Source organism: Sylvia atricapilla, chromosome 9 (assembly GCF_009819655.1).
Source record: "Sylvia atricapilla isolate bSylAtr1 chromosome 9, bSylAtr1.pri, whole genome shotgun sequence".
Taxonomy (NCBI): domain Eukaryota; kingdom Metazoa; phylum Chordata; class Aves; order Passeriformes; family Sylviidae; genus Sylvia; species Sylvia atricapilla.
In genome coordinates this window covers 11,651,846-11,672,805 of record NC_089148.1, presented here as the reverse complement: position 1 = coordinate 11,672,805, position 20,960 = coordinate 11,651,846, and the positions used below count along the sequence as shown (strand labels likewise).

The 20,960-nt window shown below is 43.5% G+C and overlaps 1 protein-coding gene across 1 annotated transcript in view; it reads right to left on the bottom strand.

The window, feature by feature from the left end:
* The window catches only part of TEDC1 (tubulin epsilon and delta complex 1), a 66,382-nt gene that overhangs the window by 12,648 nt on the left and 32,774 nt on the right, over window positions 1–20,960 (bottom strand). Inside the window, exons 6-7 of the mRNA XM_066324863.1 lie at window positions 11,196–11,282; window positions 7,997–8,209 (exon numbers count right to left, since the gene is read on the bottom strand). Of these exons, the coding sequence (XP_066180960.1) occupies window positions 7,997–8,209; window positions 11,196–11,282 (300 nt within the window). The remainder of the gene's footprint in view (window positions 1–7,996; window positions 8,210–11,195; window positions 11,283–20,960) is intronic.

Sequence of the window (20,960 nt, the reverse complement as noted above, 5' to 3'; positions counted from 1 at the left end):
TTTTCAGGGGTTCAGTGCAGACATTTTCTGAAGCCACTACTCTCACAATGCATTCAGCAGCGTCTATTATCTCACAATCCCCGGGTGAGTAGCAGCTGTAGGTGGATGTGAGGTTCCTTGGATGGCCCCTGTGATTCTTACAATCAAACAGCTCTCAGGGCTTAGAGAGAGCCAGTAAAATGAAGAAAAATGGTGAGTTTGGAGCTCAGAAGAGTACCACGGCTTTATTTAGATGCATTTCTGGCTGGAGAGAAGATATGTTGACAACAGTAAATTACAGATGTACTTTTATGTCAGCTCTTCCACAAGCACAGGGGACAAAGACAGAAACAAGGTGGATACTTTCTTCTCTTACGATCAAGCACCCTTGATTTCAGGCAGGCAACTGAGAGAACAAGGCCAAGGTTTCAAGAAAAAAAGGAAACAAAGTTAAGCTTTGAATGCCTGGATGCAAAGAATCCTTCTAAAAGCATCTCTGTCAACTCACCAAAAACCAAAAAACAACCCAAGCAGTGCTGCAAAGCACTCAGTGACTCCAGCTCCTGCTGGCAGAGGGGGAACCCATCCCCACAGTGTCCCCAGAGCTGCAAAGCCAGCCAGGTACCTCCTGGAAGCTCCTGTCCCCAAAATCCCCTGTGAAAGGTGCAGTCAAACACACTAACAGTGTTTCAGGTAGAGCTATCTAAAACGCAGCCTCTGGCTGTGGTGTTTAACACAGCCTCTGTCAGCCAGAACTAGCTGTGAACCCAAGGTGCTGCCCTTGTGGAGGAGAGGACGTGTGCTGCTGTGGCTCACCACTTGCAAGACAAAATCCAGCAACTCTGTGGTTTCTGGTACCTCATATCCCACCCATCAGCCTCAAAGCTTTTATAAAAGTAATGGTGGTGGGAGCTATATATATATATATATCTCCATATCTTGTGCATCTGAGCCCTGCAGACATTCCTAGCCTTCATCCTTGTTTTATTGTGTGCTTTAACTGTGAGATCCTAAGTACTACACTTATTTTTAAAAATGCACTAAAACATTTACAGTGGCTACAAAACACATTCTCTCATTGAAATGGGGTTTTTTTACACTTCATCGTTAAATAAAGCTCATCTGAAATTTATTGGAGTATAATTCTTCAGCTGCATTTATTACATATTTCATTGCTTTGGTCAGTATCCAACATCTTCGTAAACAATGCAAGTAAAACATTAACACTGGTTATTTATTGTACTTTAACTGATCCTGTCACCTGAGCAAGCATTCTGCATTTTGGCAAAGGAAGGGAAAGCAGCATCTTCTGGGAAGCAAGAAAAACTTTCACCCACGCTTCCTTCAAACCCCAGAGCTCTGCATACAGAACAGGAGACAGCACTTGAGTTTTTAATGCTCCTCTCCTCCCTAAGGAGCTGCAGTCTTTTAGCCTACATAAGCTCCATGAAAAATGTCAGGCTAGGTAATTTATTTCCAGTTACGGTTTTTGTGTGTGTTTGAAATCAGTTTGCTGATTTAGCCACTGGTACTCAGAGTGCCTCTGTGTCTCACACAGCTCATCACTCTTTCAGCAATCTGCACAAAAATTGCATCTGCAAACGAAGAATAAACTGTTGTCTTTCCAACCCTTTGTATGCTGCAAGCTTAACATTGACTATTCAAGCCTGGCCAGCCTACACAAAGTTCTCAGAAGCAAGCAAGAGTCTTTCAAACAATCTTCCAGCTCTGCTTATGTACAGTAACTTTTCACAGGCACAGCAGCCCTAAAGCAGCTAACCTGGAACTTCAGGTCTAAAGCAGATTTTAGATCCTGCTGTCAAAAGGAGAAGCAGGTGCACTGGCGTGGTTCCTTTTCTCCTTCCATCACAAGGGAGAGCACACCGCCTTCCATCAACAATCACCTGGAACTCTACAGGCACTTACCAGAAACAAGCATCTCAGATCTCCTGCTAGGAATACTGACGAGAGGGAAATAAACCAATGCCAGAAAATCCAAGAGCAAGGAGTGAATATAAAGATCAGTATCTACTTCCTACTGTTTACAGCAGCTTCACATTTTCTAATAGCCTAAATCTGCTAGGGCAGATTTAGCAGCAATTCCATCAGCAGCAAATTTAATCCCACATTTAACAATTAACTTTTTACTTAAATTACGTAAGAACTCCAAGTAAGAGCCAGTAGATTTGTCCCTCCTTGCCATCCTCCTGTCCTTGTCCCCCACCACCCCCTGTGATGGCTGTTTTGGTTGATCTCTGTGGGTCTCCCCCTCTATTCAGGCATCTGGGCCCAGCCAACCATGCACTTCCAAAAGCTGCTCGTGTGGTCTTGCTAGTTCTTCAATTCCTTTTCGCATGAGGAGCTCCACTGACAGCTGCTCAGTGCTCCAGATGGAGCTTTGCAAATACAAAGTGGAACACAGAAGCGTTCTGGGACTAGGAAAGGGAATATGCTGACTGAGGAAATAACACCAGCACTGAACCATTCCCCACCACTCCTCCACTTCCTCCAGCCCAGACAGCAGGGATAATTAACTGCTCGCTACACTAACATCTTCGTATTAGCACAAAGCCCAGGGAGCCAGAATGAACAGCAGCAACAGCAAAGATGAAATGGGAGCAGTGTGCTCACCAAAAAAAAAAAAAAAAAAAAAAAAAAAAAAAAAAAAAAAAAAAAAAAAAAGGTGTTTTTGATGAGTCTCAAAGAGTTCTTCAGTGAGAGCTCAGCTGTAGCTTTGCCACAAATGCCTGGTTGAGGGCAGAGGAAACACAGCCCAGCCCTGCAGCAGTGCAGGAGGAACTCAGCCCACCAGGAGCCAGTCCAGCCCCACCCGTGGTCTCACCATTCCCATGCTGCATAAAGCAACAAGACTTAATCTTCTCCTAGCAGTGGCTAATGGGGACTCACAGCTCCTCACTCCCCTCTTCAATCATTAGGAGGCATAAAGAAAAACTTGGGGAGTGCAATTTTCTGAGTAGATAAAATTCGACTCAATCTTGGTAAGAGAAACAAAAAAACCCCAACCGCAAACAGAATTATGTAGGACCATGTTCCAGCATCAGCTTCTGGAGCTGCTTCCCTACTCCAAATACTGAAGCCTTAAATCAAAATGAATCAAAAACCATTTATCTTTTATAAATGTAAGAACCTTAGAAGAAAGATCTCTCTTTGTAGCCTCTACGAGGTCTGTGGCAGTGTGTTGGCAATGGCAAAATGTTTACGTGAACCACAGAACTCCTGGGATGGAGTGAAAGTGCCTCTGTTGTTTCAGACCCCACCACCTTCACCTGGCTGGGTGCCCCAGGCCATTCCTGCCTCCCCTGCAACCCACCCTGTCCCCAGAAAGAGAAAACAAAACAGCCCAGTCCTGTCGAGCCCCTCTCCAACACACCGTGAATTCAAAGGGCATCTCTTCTGACGTGGAGCAGCCCTGCATCCTCCCATCCCTGTCCAGGAGACAGCTGCAAGGTTTTGGGAAGGTTGGAGAGGAGATGGATCAGGAGAAAGATACAGAAACAAAGACAAAATGCAGGTTTCAGTGCTCTCCCACTGTAATTATGGAGGTCTGGTCTGGGTCAGGGACTGCAGGCTCACCTGGGTACTCAGACACACCAGCAGCAAGCACAGCCACCAGACTTTCTGGGTGGAATTCTAGTGTGGAAAGAGCCTGTTCCAGCTCATATTAACAGCTCTCAGCCTGTCTGGTCCGTGCCTCAGAGATGTATGCATGAGCAAGCTCCATCCCAATCACACCGCCCTCTCAAAGGAGTCTGGCTTCTTTTAAATGCAGGAGAACACAGAGGGTCCCAGGATACAATATCCCAAGTTTCAACAAAAGCTGGGAATGTTACAAGCATTTTTATGATGAAACCTGAACCGATTACCGTTTGGAGTCAAACACTCTGCATTCCAGCTTGAGGATGCCAAATGTTTTAACACAGACTGAAATCAAATCCTCCCCTCTAATAGAGGAGCAGGTAACAGAATATTCAGACAGGAAAAAGCAAACAAACAAGTTCTCTTCTGGGATTAGGAGATTTCATCTTTTACAGTTAAGTTTGCTTCTGAGAGAAGAAATGTTCTTAAAGCTTAACCATTTCCCTCCCCTTTTTGATCATTTCCAGATCCCCAAAATGTCACCAAAGAAATGATTATTTGCCCAGTACTGCACAGAAAAGAGCAAAGCTAACAGAAAGAAAGCCCCATCTTCAGATCACACCTCTGTCATATGCCTTTTCTCCTCCAAGATACTGAACATATTCCTGCCCAGAGATGGGTATCAGTTAAAATGTCCTATTAATATCAGGGTTTCACAAATCACCCAAATCCCATGGCAGGATTCAAATGTCTTGTGAATGTCCCTGAAAGGTTAAATCATTTCAGGGTCATTCCAAGCATATAACCAAAGAAACAGCTGGGGGTAGGCAGAAACAGAAAAAAAAAAAAAAAGAAAACAAGGAAATGAAACAAAAGAAAATAAGCCAAATATTTTTTTTTTATTTTAAGAGACTTAAGACTGATAGTTTTAACTACCAGAATCACAGTTGCAAATGATCAAACTTGCAACAAATAGATTCATTGCCCCTGAAACTACATTCTGAATCATAAGAAATTATGTTTAGTGGTGCAAACCAGGCATTGTGGCATAGCAATGACTCTAACTAACACATCTGAAATACCCCTATACAGTGCAAAATAAACAGATCAATCAACTGCAGGCCGAAATGAAAGACACTTTCAACAGGTTTTCAAGCCCAGTACACAGTCTTAGAGCAGGTTGAGTGATTTGATCTAGGTTCACCCATCATGAAAACCAAGGAGCATCAGAAGAACATACAAAAAGCTTCCTCCTGCTCCACTGTAATACCCCTCCCCATTCTCTCCTCGCCTTATGCAAGGAGCCCAGTATGTTTCCTCAGAGAAACCCTTCCACAGCCTGGGACAGCACTGCATCCCCTCCCTGTTCCTTTCCAGTCCCAAGACCTTATTTTTCATTTATGAATGGGACTAGCAGCACCCATTGCGTTCCAGAAACAGAGGGAAATATTTTAGGTTTTCTTTTTTCCGCCTCCCTGACAGTTGTAGAATGCAGTTTCCTATTTCTGAGCACTGACCTTTCCACAGAGCTCGCTGACGCGCCGTGACAACCCGAAGAAACACGTGTACCATTATGACGCTCCCTTCAGACTCGTTAGCACTGTTAGCAGGTTTTCTGACATATGACCATTTCACTGCTCGGCACGAGGACCCTCCATAATCCTTTGCTGTGGCTTTTAGGGGTTCAGTGTCCCCTCTGCACGTGGGCACCTCGCCGTGCTGCCCTGGATTGGTGCTGCAATACAACAATATTGGTGGCCTGGGTGTTGGCTCCACCAGTGACCACCTCCACAAACCCATCCCAGCCACCTCCTCCCGGCTCCCTGCTGCTGTTCTGCTCAGGGGGAGAGGGAACACAGCCACGAGGGCAGTTCATTTCTGCTGAGAATCTTCTCAGGGCCTTCATCAAATGCCATTTGCAAAGGCGCTTAGGCGGCATCAGTGCAGCCCCACACGCTCGCTGGTCCCTGCAGGGAGCTGCAGCAGATTGCAGGCAGGATTGCTCTCTGCAGGAACTGTGCTGTCTCTCTCCCCCATGTATCACGTTGAACCCTCAATTCTGCTGTTCAGAACAGTTTCTACCCAGCTGCCTGGCACAGACACCAGGCCCACCAGCAACAACAGACACAAACACTCTGCGGATTATCAGGTTCTTTGTCAAGTACAAGGCAGTGGACATAAGAGCTGTAATAAACTGTGCTGTCCCTCAGCTGGGCATGCCTGTAAGAGCCAAGATAATTTCCAGATGTCTCAGTACTGCAAGATACAAAGTTAGCGATAATGGCTTCAGCTACCGCTGTATCTTCTCTTTGTTTGATTAAAAAAATAATACAGAAGGAAAGATTTGATAAGCTCATTTCTCCAGGGAAAAGAAGGGGTCAGAAACATACAGCTGAGAGAGGAGCCTGCATTCAGCAAGCATCCTTGCTGTGGGGAAAAGGACAGAGCACAGGAAGAATGCATCATGCAAGCAGCAACACTATGCAAAGCAAGGCTTGATATAAAGAGGATTGATGGAGAGTCATCTGACCCCAAGCATTCCAAAAAGTGCTGTCATGTAGCATTACAAAACAATTCTGTTTCAAAGCATATGTAGAAGGGAAGGCATTTGTGGTAAACCAGGCCTTTTAACAACACACCTTAGATGCACTCCATTTATCACAAACTCATATGATGCCCAGAGAATCTCAGAAAGAGTAGAACACAACCAGCCATTATTCAAATCCAGTCAGTCATCTATTTCAAAGAAGAAAGCATCAGTTAAATCTTTCTGGTGTTAAACCCAGAATTTAAGCACTTAAAAAAAGAAAAATCTGTGTGATATTATATAATACCCAACATCATATTTAACAGCATATATATTGTTACATGTAAGAGAAGTCAGAGCATATCTTCCTTTAGAAATCATGCTCTGGAAATTTTATTTTTAGAATTCTGACTTGTCCCACAACAGTCATGTCCACTTTGCCCAGGAACAACCAAATCTGATGATTCTAGAGATCTGCCCAGTCCAGTACCCCATCACTGACAGTGAGTGACAGTAAGTGCCCTGAGAAAACTCTAAGACAAATGTAAATACATGGATTTACTTCCTCAGGATACTCCCCCAGCCTGCAATGATATGTTCTCCCACTAACTCATAAGGTTGCAATTTGTATCTGCATATTTTATAGTCTTTGATGGATTTCAGCTTCCAAGAACGTGTACAGAAGATTTCAAATCTGTGTACACTGCTTATACCCACAGTGCCCTGTGGGAAGAAGTTTTGCACCCTGTGTGAAGCAGCAGCTCCTTGTGCCTTCCCTATCCAACTGATCCTAATTAGTTCCTTATCCTTCAGGTGGAAGAGAGCAATTAGCTCTCCACACACTTTGTCCATGCCAGATGCCTTTTGAACTCTTGGGCAAATACTTTTTGATCTGACAACCTGCCATTTTCCATTTTTTTGGCTGATCTGCAATCCTGTCTACCAACATTCCAATCTAAAACCACACACTCCCCTCCATCCTGGAAAGAAAAAAAATCAAATGCTGTGAGCTAAAAAAACCCTCTCCTGAGTTAAGACAGACACAAAGTGGTGATGCAGCAATTTTATTACTGCTCTGTCTGTCCCAACTGTTTCTTTCACTCTTCTCCATCCACAGATATTTGCAGATTCTCTGGTAGCCTTCTCTCCACTTGCTGCCTGGAAAGAATCACTATTTTTTTTATGCCTGCGTCTTCATTGTTCTCCTTTGTGCCAGTATGCTGATACTCAGATTCACCTTCCACATCAACATTACCTAAATCTCCTTGATTGATGCCCCATCAGCTGCTCCGGGTGCTTCCCAGTGTCTCCCCATCCTTCTACAGCAAATACCATGCCCACTTCCTTCATCTCACCTGCCTTCCTCCCCAGCCAGCCTCCCACAGCCAGTCTGTTCTGCCATCAAATCTTGTGCTCAGTCTCTTCCCTCACTTCACAGGTTTCAAAGTCCTCTCATTCCTTCCCCCATCAGGCATTTCAAAGACTCCTGATGCAATAAAAGATGACAAGCCCTGGCCTCTTCCCCTGTAAATGCTTTATTTTCTCACTGTAACCATTGCTGCTGCTTTCAGCCTGCTGCATCCATTCCCTCTGGGGGCTGCCATGATTTCCTCCTCTTCTCTTTCTCTTTTCTCCTGTCCTCTGCAGCATCTGTTCTTTGAAGCCTCTCCTTCCAAGAGAACACTTGTTTCAGCATTACTTTGTGTTTGAAAGAGCACTGGGCACGCTGTGGGCACAAACACCCAAGGAGCTGCAGCTCTGACACTGTGACTGCAGCAAGGGTGGCACAGAGCAGCCACAGGGACCTGCCCTGAGACGGGCCATGGACAGAGAGCTGAGAAATGCAGGATGCTCAAAGTCTCCAGTGGCCATGAGCAGCACCCAAAGCCTTACCTTCTCCCACCACGCAGCCTTTCGCTGAGCCACGAGCTGATGCAGCTCCTCTTGGAGAACCATTAGATCTCTGGCTAATCTGTCCATTTGCCCAGTCACCTTATCAGCCCAGGGGCAGCAGGAGATCACCTCTGGCAGCCTTCTTTTGTCCACATGAGCATCCTGGGACTCACTAGTATTTCCCTCTTCAGCCATATTATCTAACACAGCTTCCTAAAACAAAAAAAAAATAAAAGTTACTTTTCAGCAGGAGCTAAAATGGTTCTCCCCATCCTCCTGGTAATTCATTGCTAGGAACTCACTGCTGCCATCTTAATATACAGTTGCTCCACAATTTCAGAGTTATTTTAACAGAGAACCCCCTCAGTTCACTGTAACATATTTCCAAGTTAACAGAAAACTTATGTTGCTAACCTAGCTTATTTTAGAAAGCACTGCACAGTCAGCTACTCTCCACTGCACTAAAGCATAAAGTAACACTCCCGAGATGGAGGTGATCAGCACTGCAGCAGCTCTAGATATCCCTTCCTCTTAAATTCTGAGCTTGGATGCACTTCTAGGGCTTTTTGTAACAAAGTGATGACCAGGGAGGTACATGCTTACACTCCTCAGGAGAGCCCCACCTAACAAAGATCACTTGTGCCCATGGAAAATTCCACAAGTTGAGCAACATCCAGAGATGCCTGCTCCAGACTGGTCAGGAGCTGGCAGCTCTGCTTGACCATGACCATCTAGCTGGTTTGATAACTAACTATGCAACTGCCTTCCAAGGCAGCAACAGCTATTTCAAATACTCAAGGAAAAGAAAAAAAAAAAACCAACAAAACCCAAAAGCATTTAAACAAAACATTTACAGCCCATCTCTACACTCCGGTGCATAGACTGTGCAGAAACACATATTTTTCAAGCCAGAATAGCACAGCATAACTAAAGGACGGACGTAGGCCTCACTCATAGGGTATTAAGTATTTATTTCCATACTCTTATCAAGAAGACATTCAAGAGGAGAGGTCATAATCTCTTTTAAGGACATAATTTGTATTCAAAATTATCTTTAGCAATTGAAGAAGCAATTTAGAAACACTGGCAGGAAATTCAGCAGTTGAGCAGCGTGGTCTATACACGAGCAAGGAAAAACCAAGTGCATAATTACTGCACAGCAGCAACACTGCTGGAGAGAGCCAGAAGTCACCAATGTCACACTGCTAAAGTCAAGCACTGTATGAACACAACTCTCAGTGACAGAAGAGTGCTGACTGTAATGCTGACATACAGGTGAGGCACTTGAAGTTAAACACAGGCAAACGGGGGGGCAAAGTCCCAGATGAGAGCAGCAACAAACATCAAAAGCTCAAATGAATGGCCTACAAGAACACAGAAAGACATCAAAACTTTTGCTTAGCCTAGAAACAGGGGCTGGGAAGGCAGTGACATGCTAACAGCCTTCACTTATATAAAAGATTGCTATAAGGAGGATGGGAAATTTTATTTTTTCTCCTCTTTCTCTCTTTTCTCAGAAGGTAGGTTAAAAACTCTGGCTTAATTCACAGCAAGAAGTTCTTAGACTCATGCAAGAAAAAGCTTCATAAGACAGCTAAGAATGGCATAGGACACCCTGCAAAAGCTCCTTTCTAGGCAAGCACTGGTGCTGGGAACTGGCACAAAGCAGCACTGGGGGCAGCAGCTCCTGCTGATCCATGGCCCAGCTCGTGAGTACACAAACACAGCAGGGACATGGGCAGGATAACAAACTGCAGGGAAATAAAGCAAAGGGCTTGGCTTTTGGGGAGTTCCTCTGTTTATGTCTTATTTTGATTAATTGACAGAATTGTAGAGTAACATTAATATTTAGACAATGTTCTCAGGCACGTGGTGGGATTTTTAGGCTGTCTTGTGCAGGGCCAGGAGTTGGACTCGATGGTCCCTGTGGATCCCTTCCAGCTCAGGATATTCTGTGATTACTGCAGTCATTCCAGTTCCTGCAGTGATGCCACGCTCTGTTGTGTTCCTGCCCACCACCAGCAGAAGAGCTGGCAGCAGCTATGCAAGCACCACCTCATCCATCAGATCAGCAATGCAAAACACAAGTCTGGTAGAAAGAGAAAACTGCTGCCTTGTCAAAGCACATCTCATTCCCATACATCCTACTGCATCCAGGAACAACCACCGTCATCAGTGAAACAAAAGAAAAAGGCAAATTCACCATCCAGCACACTGAATAGTTGAAAAAGATGTTGCAGGTCAGTTTTCAAGTATTTATTTAGAACTTAACTCCAGAAAGCAGGCTAACACTCTTTGGTGTGTCAAAGGCAAATGTTTTGGTGGATACACAGAAATAACTGCAGCTATATTTTATCTATTGGGAGCCAGGCCTGTGCTAATGTTGATGTTTTCCAAAAAACCATAAGATGGTAAACATGTAAAGCAAAAACCATTAGAGAACTAATGAAAATTGGAAGCACCCTTCAAGACAGGTGAGGTAATTTCACACTGCCCTTTGCCTTGCTTTTAGTGTAGGAAAAGGCACATGGGCAATTAGCAGTCAGCTCACTGATTCTCAAAATTCTGTAAGCTCATACAGCTAATGTGGTGTGCTAAAGAATTATTTCAGCAACACTGAATGGGCAAAAGTCATAGAGAGAAGTGAGATGGATGGCATCGTTTACACTCACTTGAGAAATCCGAAGATGCACAGAGAAAGGGTTATTGATTTTCTTATGATCATTCAACACAGTTCAAGGGGAAATCAGCAATGTCAACACACTATTTGGCTGGGAAAAAATGAAGTTGTTTTCAATATCAGCCGCCTGCAAATTTAGTTGTTCTCAAGACTGCAATAAAGCTTAGAGGCCCTTTTCTGAAAAGCCATTTAATTTTACAAAATGTGCAACTACTATGCTTAAAAACTATTAAAAATGATGAAGATCAGACCTTTTCATTTGTGTTAACTGTATGAAATTCTGCCATTCTGCCCTGAAATTCCTCAGCTTAGCTGGGTGGGTGCTCCTGAAGAAAACGGGAATGAAAGAGAACTGTGAAAACATTCCTTACTTTACCCAGACTTTTTTTTCCTTTTTCTCAAGTGCTGTTGAACAGACTGTTTGCAACACTTAATTATGTGGGACTTAAGAGCCTTTGGAAATAGCCAGTTATTAAGGTCAAGAAAGATGCACCCCTCAAAATCAGCTGGATTAGTTACCATCCACTGCCAGTAAACAGGTTCCAGTTGCTTCCATTCCAGAAAGGCTTCCAGCTGCATGGTCTCAGACTCCAGGAGCTGTAAAAGCTACAGGAAAGGAGACAAAGGAAGGAAAATCAGGTAACCTTGGTCACTTGAGAACTACACGGAAATGTGTGCTTGGCCTGAGGTATAAAGAGAGTGTGAGTGGTACACAGGACAACACTGGGTGGCTTTACAAGAACACTTTAAAAACAGATGGGGAAACGTGAAGTAAAACACTTGTCCCAGTGTCACTGATTTATCCCTCACCCCAGTTGTACCAGCTTCATCAGCTTCTCCACCCATAAATGTGAGTTCCCATGCTGTTTTGAGGGAACAAAGAGACACAGTTCTGATATACACACTCAGTGAATGACCAGCTTCAAATCTTCTGTGCTTCTTGTCTACAAATATAAGCTGTTTCTCCAAGAGAATTTTTCCCCATCTACCCCTTCACTCTGAAATAGCATGGAAGAACTGCTTCAAAATGTTATATATTTTATAAACTGTATGATCTGCTTGCATGAGGAATCCCTCCCTTTGCCTGAGAGCACTCAAAGGAAAGATGCTGCATTATAGCTACTCAAATTGTAACTTTTTCACAAATATATGCATGGTATATATACACACATGTATGCACACACATCTATGGTGAAGGAGACATTCCAAAACTAAACAGTTATACATCAGTAAAAAAAACAAAACAACCTTGTAAAGAATGAGAAGACAAACAAATTTGCTATAAATCAGGGCTCACCAGCTTTAACAATTTTGCTTCTGACCATACCTTTGAAATGAACAATTTTAACACCAATCTGACACTAAAGGCAACTTCTTAAGATGACCACAAAGAGTGTAGGGCCTTGAAGAGAATGATAAGGACCAGACCAGTACCAGCTAAATCCCTTTTAGACAGACAACTATCTTCTGCTAGCTTTGTTTGCTTTAGTTACTTAGTACATAACATAATTTAAGTACGTGCAAAGCATGAGTTGACTTTGCGATTTTATTATGCAGATATTACTTGAAGATAAAGGAACCAAAAAAAGGAAACCACTTTGCAAGACTAACTGCTGGAAATTATACACAGTTTGCTCTAAAACACTGCTGGATCCAAAATACAATTATTACACATTTGCTCACACACCAGACACTTGGCATTACGCTTAATGACTCTGCTAGTTTCAAGCTTAGCTGGGATATAAAAGGTGGAAAAATGGCTTTCTGTGTCCCTTTTTCTTTTCTCCTTTTTCTTTCCCATAGGTACATCTAGAGCACAAATGGCTTACATTATGGAATCTGAGGCTTGCAGTAAAATCCAGCCAAAAAGTTGATTAAATATTCAGGCAACAGCAAAGTTACTTGACTTTAAAGTAGCTTTGTAATGTGGTCACGAGCTGTGTGATTGCAGTATGAACACATCTTACAGCTAAAGAGGGCTGAAGGTTGGGATGGGGAGTTTTTCATTCTGAGCCTTCAAAAACAGAGTGATCTTAATAGAAACCCAGTCATCATCTTTATTGCCACTAGAATGTTAGAAGTGCCATATGCCACTTGCTTTCAGAGCACAACTGAAAGGATCTGGCTCTGAAACGTCACCAAACCTCTCCAGGATCTGCTGCACTTAGCTGACCTTAACAACAGTGAGAGCTTCCCGAGCAGTCTCCTCATCTCAAACTCTTTGGTATCTTTTGTATTTGGGTGCTTTTGGGTGCTTTTGTTGCCCTTTTTTTTTTTTTTTTTTAATTGCTTCATTAGTTATACAAAACCCAAACAGCTTGTCTGACACCTACTTACAGCATCCTCACCTTTCACGAAGGTATTAACACACTCAGAAACAGCAGGCCAGCAACTGTGTGCTGGCTGCTTCAGCCATAAATCAGTAATGGGATGACTCCAGCCATCCCAGGAGGACAGTTTCCAGCAGAGCTGGAACACACCATGGCAGCCTCAGGCAGGCCTGCAATAGCCAACATTTGAGCTTCCACCCGGAGGGGCTTTAGGCACTGCTCCTGAATGCCAATATCCTCTGCCATCCTTTTTTTACAGGCCTTGCAAGGCTTTGATGTTATTGCAGCACGGAGAATAAAGAGGAATGCAATAAAAAAATAATGTACTACAAATATCCTTGAGATACCTTAGCAAAAAAATCATAAAAGCAAATAAATGTCTAAGGTTGGGAAGGGACAATGGATTGTATGTCTGTGTGCCTTGAGTTTGGTCACAAGGACAGTGTCCACATGCCCCAGGGGTGACACGTTTTCACCAAGACATGCGTACACTTAGGAATGAACATTTCTGTCAGGCAGCTTCCTTCCCCCAGCCTCCTCCTTTGCATGAGCTTCTCACAAGCATTTTGTGCTCTTTAACAAACGCTGCTTCTTGTGACTTTGAGGCCACAATGGTGTACATTTTCTTAGGTCAGACATCACAGAGCTGGTATTTCAGAAACCAAAGCCCAAATTGTACCTCTGCTTTCCCCTCCACAAACACAGCATCACTTCTAGTTCATTTACTACCAACAAGAGTTCACACACGCGCCAGGAGCAGTCCCATCCCTGATGCTACATGAATCTCCCAAAATGTAAAACAAATTCCCAAGCTGTAAACAAAGCTGCCTGCACATTTTCAGTGAACTAAGGGCCTGATGTCACACCACCTCATGAAATTTAAAGATGAAGTCTGTAGAAGAGCATGAATTTTGTTTCATGCAAAGAGTGAAGCAGCAAGTAAAAAAGTGCCTCACATGGTTATCTAAGCGATGCTTAAGGATAATGCCTGAAAATTGTGTTTCCCTCAACACAAAATTAAGACAACCAAATCCATTTCCTTCATTCTTCTGGAGGAAGTTATTGCTCTAAAATATTTACACTGACTGAAAAAGTAACGACAAAATCAAATTGCTAATCTCTGTGGAGAGGCAATTCCATAATGAATGCTGAGAGCAAACGTTTTGCAGGAACAACTTCTTCAAGTCATTGTAAAGAAACCACCCCTGGTGCAAGCAACAGCTTTGCTACAGAGGGTAAACTGAGCTGAGCTGCCTCAGAGCAGGCTGCCAGGAAGCCCCAGGGTGATGTAGAAGGATGCCAGCTCTGTCAAGAGCATGCCTTGATTCCTCCAAAGCCAAACACCCAGCGCAGATCACAGACCTCAGGGAACAGTGGGAGCTCCAGCAGCATACATCCAAGGTGGGTGACAAGATGACCTAGGTGGTTTTGTGTTGGAGTCCAGGACATTCCTTTGGACACCCTGGAAGGTCACAGACCTCAGCAGAGAGGACTGGGACCCGATTAAGAGGGTTTGAGATCTGTACGAGAGGGTTTGAATCCTGGCCAGGGGGTCGCCTGGCACAGAGCCCAGGGAGACACAGCCTTTAACTTCAGCCCATGTTGACTTCCAGCACTGAGAGAAGAATTACAAGTCACAAAGGTGTGACAGACAGTAGTGTAGTGTATCACTGGGTGAAAAAAGAAGTGAAACCCAAGAGTTTTGGACGCTTCCTTGGAGATACTCAAAAGCCATCTGGACACAGCCCTGAGTAATGTGCTCCCTGCTTGAGCGAGGAGGTCGGACCAGGTGGCCTCCAGTGGTCCTTTCCAACCCTGCCCAACCTGTGATACTCAACAAGAGGCCAAAGTTGAATCTTCCTCAGCATCCACAAGTGTAACTTGTATGTTGTTTAAACATATTAGCAATTACTTTTTCTGTAGAGATATTAATCTCTTTCATATTATTTACCACCATATTAGAAAAATCATTAGTGCCTGTAGACTGTTACAGAAATCAATATTTAATAAATTTGCAGCATAATGCACCCTTTTCACAGGCTCAGTTCCAGAGAGCTCCCCGCAACAAGTATTTAATCTCCGATGCCCACAGCTCATAATTCAACTACCATAGCACTGGCAAAACTATTTTTAATCAAAAACTGCTCTGCCTAAATGTTCAGAAAATCATTTTATTGTTAGACAGAAAAAAAAAATGGTCTTTCAGCAATAAATTCTGTTTCTTGGCTCGGAGACAAAACACGGCTAATTCATCACTGTTCATATATGTCTGTAGACAGAAAACTTGCACTGGACTCCTGAGCCCTGCAAACCTCACCCAAATGCCAACATCTCTGGAGAATTACTCAAGGCTTGAGACAGGCTTGGCTTAGTAGGAAAGTTTATATGGGGAATCTAATCTATTTAACAATTGTTTAATAGGGAATGGCTTTATTCAATTTGGGTAATCCGAATTCTAGTTCTGAATATCACATAAGCACAGGAGAGAAGTTAAGTGGAGAAGGTCATTCCAAAAATTGCAAAGAAAAGGCGCAAACATTCATGGAAGTTTTACAATTTATGATACCAGAAGTAAACCATAATGGGGATTAAGGCTTTAGAGACTTAACCAAGCATCAGATGAAACAAAAAGAATTCAACATATCTTCTCCTCTACCAATACAAAACTCCCTTAACTAAAAAAAAACCTGCAGGCCTTGACAAATGAGAGCCTCGCAGCAGGCAGTTTTTTAGGTTTAAATTTGGTTTAAAATGGCACACACAGCCCAAACTGATCTTTGGCATGGCTAAGTTTTGAAACCCCCTTCACCTGAGAAAAAAACCTGAGAAAATCTCAGTGTCACAACCACCTCAGGCTGGAACAAACAAACAACAATGTAGGTGGACACACTCAGTGCTCCAAGCTTCTGTTCCACACTGTGATTTTTCCAGAAGCAAAGCTGGTTTAAGACATTGCCACATATCCCTTGGAGGCAAAAACAAAACTAAATAGGCCTGAGAACTAGAATGTCACACTAGAGTAGTGTGAAATACAAGCAGCTGAAGAGCACAAACCTACAGAACAATAAGCAGCCTCTAGGCACAAGGCAAATAAGGACCTTCTCTAATTTCTCTGCCTGTGAAATATCATTGAGAGCCAAGTCAGAGCAGGAGGAGCACTGCAGCCACCATCACGAGGCAGTGGATCTGAAAGGCTCTTGGAGGACAGAAGTGGATGAGAATTTCCTCCAGCTATAGCTGTAGGGGAAGGCAGGACTTGAATCTTTTGCAGAAGACACAATACATAAAATACAAAACACAGTAGTTTGGGGTGCAGGAGTATCATTCCAGATGCCTGGATATGTGCAAAATCTCCATCACCTAAACCAAAATACGTGACTTTTCTACTCACCAACGCCAGTTTTATGCCATCACAGGTCCAACTGAGCTAGCTCAGCTTTACACTGCTGAGAGCAGGAAATCAAACCACTAGTTAAAAACTTAAATGACAAAGATCATCATTATAAACCGTAATTGCTATTCGTGGAGGGATTCAGAAAACAGCTGTTTAAAATGCAACTGAAAGAAAGTGATATTTAAAACAAACAGAATGAGGCATTTGGCAGATAAAAATTGTATTACAGCTTTCCCATTGATAGGGAGTGAACTGGGATGTATTAATGGCATTCATTTGCAGAGGAACAGGTCAATGAAGGGACTGCTTGGCATTTTCCCTATGGAAATGCATGAAAACACGGAAAAAATACCAGGAAAAAGAAGCCTGAAGTTTTATACTTCAACAGCCAAGATCAATATATGTAAGAATGAAAAAGGTATACATTTTCTTCCCCAAAAGGCAGCAATGACCTTGGGTGCCTAACCTGGCACCCCTGAAGAGTCAAATTTTCAGGCAGTACCAAGTACCTTTAGGTCAGTTAGAGTACATCCAGTAGATACTAAAAATCACAATTTGCTTTAGAGAAATCTCAGCTAGAAGATTTCAAAGAAAAGCATCAAATTGTATCACAGTAGTGCCTGACAGCTGTTATTATTGCACTGCCAACCAAAACCCCCATGCAGCTGATGTCAAAAAAAGGCCATTATTCTGCTTTTATTCAGACTGCTTCTGTACACAGAACAAAGCATTATCCATACTGATTTTTTTCCTTTCCTCCCCCCATATACTTGCCCATTTTCCTGTATTTTTAACAGGCCACAGACAATTAATTTAAAAATTTATTCAATATGTGGATTAGTCTAAGACTGCAACTTGATATGAGTACAGTTCCTCCCAGCCTAGCTCTTTGACAAGTCATCATAGACTATTTGTGCACGCAGGTATTTTCACACATTTTAAAATGTGTTACTGACTAGAGAAACTACTAATTTAAAGTCTGCTATAGTTCCTCATGTCAATTAATTTCTCTTGCTAGTCTCTTTCACACTCCTTTAAATTAAGCAACAAACTTTAAAAAGAAAAACAAATCCAAAATCCCTCGCAAAACATGAGTAACGGCTGATTTTATAACTTTATTTCCTTGGCTATTTAAAAAACCAAAAATACCTGCCAGTAGAGCTGAGTTAACATTATGGGCCAATTGCACACAAAGTTTAATTTTACAAGGCTATAAAAACAGCTCCACACCAGTCTCTTCACAATCTGAGCTGCATTCTCACATCCAGAAAAGCACAAGAGTTCAATTCAGCTTTCCAGCAGCAGTTCAGTTGTGGCCAAAGCTATTGCAATATATGAATTTAACTGTGGTCTGCTTCTTTAACGAGAAGTGAGGCTGGAGAACGCAGTGCTCCTGTCCTGCCTGACTTTCTGGGTGGGTTAAGTGTATTTTTGATTCACAGGTGGATGCAGGACACAACAAGGCCCCAGTTAGGAATCACAGGATCATCAGAGTTCTGGGGCACTTCAGGATCAGCCTTCATCAATAGCTGTACTTTGGCACAAAAGAAGAGTGAGAAGCCTCTTTTCTGTCAGCAGTTGGTAACTCATTTCTCTCTGGCATGAAAACAACAGTGTAGACTCTCCACTCACTTTCTAGTGGCTATTGTTAGCTCCAAGGTACAATTCAAGAGATGAGTCAGGAGTTTTAAAGCTCCTCACCCAAACCTTTTTTTTTTTCCCCTGATATTTAATTTGTTCCTTCAGGGTCAAATACCCAGATAAGATCCACTAGGCTGCACCAGCAAGACTCTTTCTGACTCCTGCACCAAAAACTATCACCAACTAAGGAACTCTCACTCTGAGGTCTCCTGTGACAGAAAGTTAAGAGGCAGCACAGCATGACGAGGGGATTTGGGTGCAGATGCAAGACACACCTCTCACCACAGCAGCCTCAGCTGGTCAGTGGCAATTCCATCTGCAGCTTGCAGGCATCAGGTCTGATGCTGGTCCAACCTTTATTGCAGCACTGGGTGGGCACACAGTGCCTGCCTGTGCTCCCTGCACTGACCCAAAGCATCAGCTGGGCTGGACACCTTGCTCCCCTCACTGGGTTTGCTAGCACTCCCAGCAGGAAAAGAAAAAACCAAATGCCAGCTGATGACAAAATACCTCAGCCTTGTCTCTCCAGCTTATTAATTCCAGCTGCATTGTCTCAGGTGGAATTATATTATAGTATATCACTGTCACTGTCACTGTCACAGCATTCAAATTACGTTAAGTATGGCATAAAACAAGCAAAAGCACAAAAGCAGCAGTGAAGCTCATATCATTCCATCAGTTCTGCTGCTGGCAGTCACAACCACGCGTTCACAGCAGTACAATATGGATATACTGTGTTTCAGAGACACCCTCCTTTCTTATGGTGGAGGAGTCTAACATATTGCTGCTATATAGTCCCACAATTTATGGAGTCCATGATAAACCACTGCATCATTTTTCAAGGTCCAAGAACTCTATAAGCTTGGTCAGTAAAATGTACTAAGCAATAACTCATCCCCAAAAAAATGGTGTTGGCAACTACAGAACTGCAGCTCTATTAACTCCTTTTTTCTTTTTTTTTTTTTTTTTTTTTTTTTTTTTTTTCTTTTTTTTTTTTTTTTTGTATGGATAAGTTTAGCTGAAAGCAATATTAGTGACAAATTGCAGCCTGGGGAAATTTTCAGATCAAGGTAATAATGCTATAAGGTAGAATGATTTGCTTTAGTGTTGCTATATAATGCTGTCAGTTCTCTCCAACTGGACACTAACTGCAGCCAGAGGCCACCTTGCTTAAAAAAATATCTAAAGAAATATTTTAGCACTAAACCTGTCTGGAGTAATAAAAAAACCCCACAAAACACAGAATCCTCCCCAAGAAGGGGCACTGGGAAAGTGAAATTGGATAAAAAGTTCAACAACTAAATGATTCATGGCTGATGACACGCTAGTGCCTGTGAGTGAAGGAGCTGGTCTCCTGCTAGCACTGCTGAACCACGCAGTGGGCAGAACCTCTGGAGGTCTCTCATCCAACCTCCTGCCCAAAGCAAGGTGCTCTGCCCAGCAAGGACACCACCACCACAGATGTCAGTCCTTCTCCAGGATCTGGTTCTGGAGTTCGATCAATTCATGGCAATTTTTTCCTGTTTCACCCAGCCAGAATTTCTCATGCTCCAACTTGTGCCTGCTGTCCCTTCTCCTGTCCCAGTGCACCTCTGAGAAGGGCTTGGCCCCTGCTGCAGCTCTGAGCACCTCAGTGGTGTTACTGGACCTGCTCTGGTCCCTGTGCTGGGTCAGGGACACTGAGCACTCAGGCTGGCAGGGCCTTGGCAGAGGAGCAGGATTCCTGGCCTTGCCCTCACAGCATTCCAGCGAATTCCTTTGCTGCCTGGCACACTGCTGACTCCTGGGCAGCCCTCTGTCCACCTGAGCCCCCAGCTGTTGTTAAAGGGCACTGGACCACAGCTGAGCCCAGAGGGACACCACAAACAGCCAGACACCAACTGGAGCTCAGTGGCCCAAACCATTTCCCACTGGTGCCACGGCTCCCTTCTGCAACCCACCTGTAACCAACTCTGGCCGTGAGGCTGTCAGGATTTCCTCCACTGACACACAAACAGGCACATTCTCTGTGCCTACCTGCCTTTCTCAAAGCTCCTTAATGACATGTCTCTGCCTCCTCCTGGGATGGAATACTCCACACTGCTTTGAAAGAGAACCAGCAGCAGGATCTGAGGGGACTGCAGAGGTGGAAAGTGCCTGTCCCAGAGCAGGAGGAGCTGAACCAGCTGGGAACAGCAGGCATCAGAGGAGCAGAAACCATCTGATGTCACAGCCAGTTGCAGGGAAGGAGAATTGTTTTGATCATATTCATCTTTTGAAATTTAAAGCAGTTTAGCTCCTGCAGAGGCTTCTTTCTTTCTACAGCATGAGGAAGAGTCATTCGTCCATTTCTAGCCTCTCCAGTCTCCCTCAATTAACTCTCCTTTCTCCTGTCAAGACTAAACTTCCACTCTGACCTCCATCTACTTCATGGCTCTGGATGGTGCTTGTCAATCTTCCAGGCAGGATCTGGAAGCTAAGCCCCCTGCTTCTGGAGGGTGAGTGAGATCTCCTGCAGCAGCAGCAGCACAGGGATGAACAGGGAAGTTAGGAGAGGAATTCCTCACCCAAGACAACTGGCCTGCCCCAAGAGGAGACAACATAAAGTATTCAAAGGCAAGTCATTTATATTAAACTTTTTTCAGCCTTCCCTTCTAAAATCGACTTGAGTCTGCCTTAGAAACTCCCAATATACATTATCTCACACAAATTGACTGCTCTTGCTCCCACAGTGCACAGCAGGCAGAGATTTCCAAGGTTTTCCTTTCTTAAGAAGGATCATGAACTTGGCTACAAGCAGACACTGTCTAAAAGCAGCTTTGAAGCCGTTTGACCTCTGTAATTCTTCCTGATTTTACACGGATGACAAGGGTTGAATCTGTTCTGCCTCGTTTTTGCAAATGAGTACCTGGATCCACTGTTTCCAAGAGGTTTTAACAA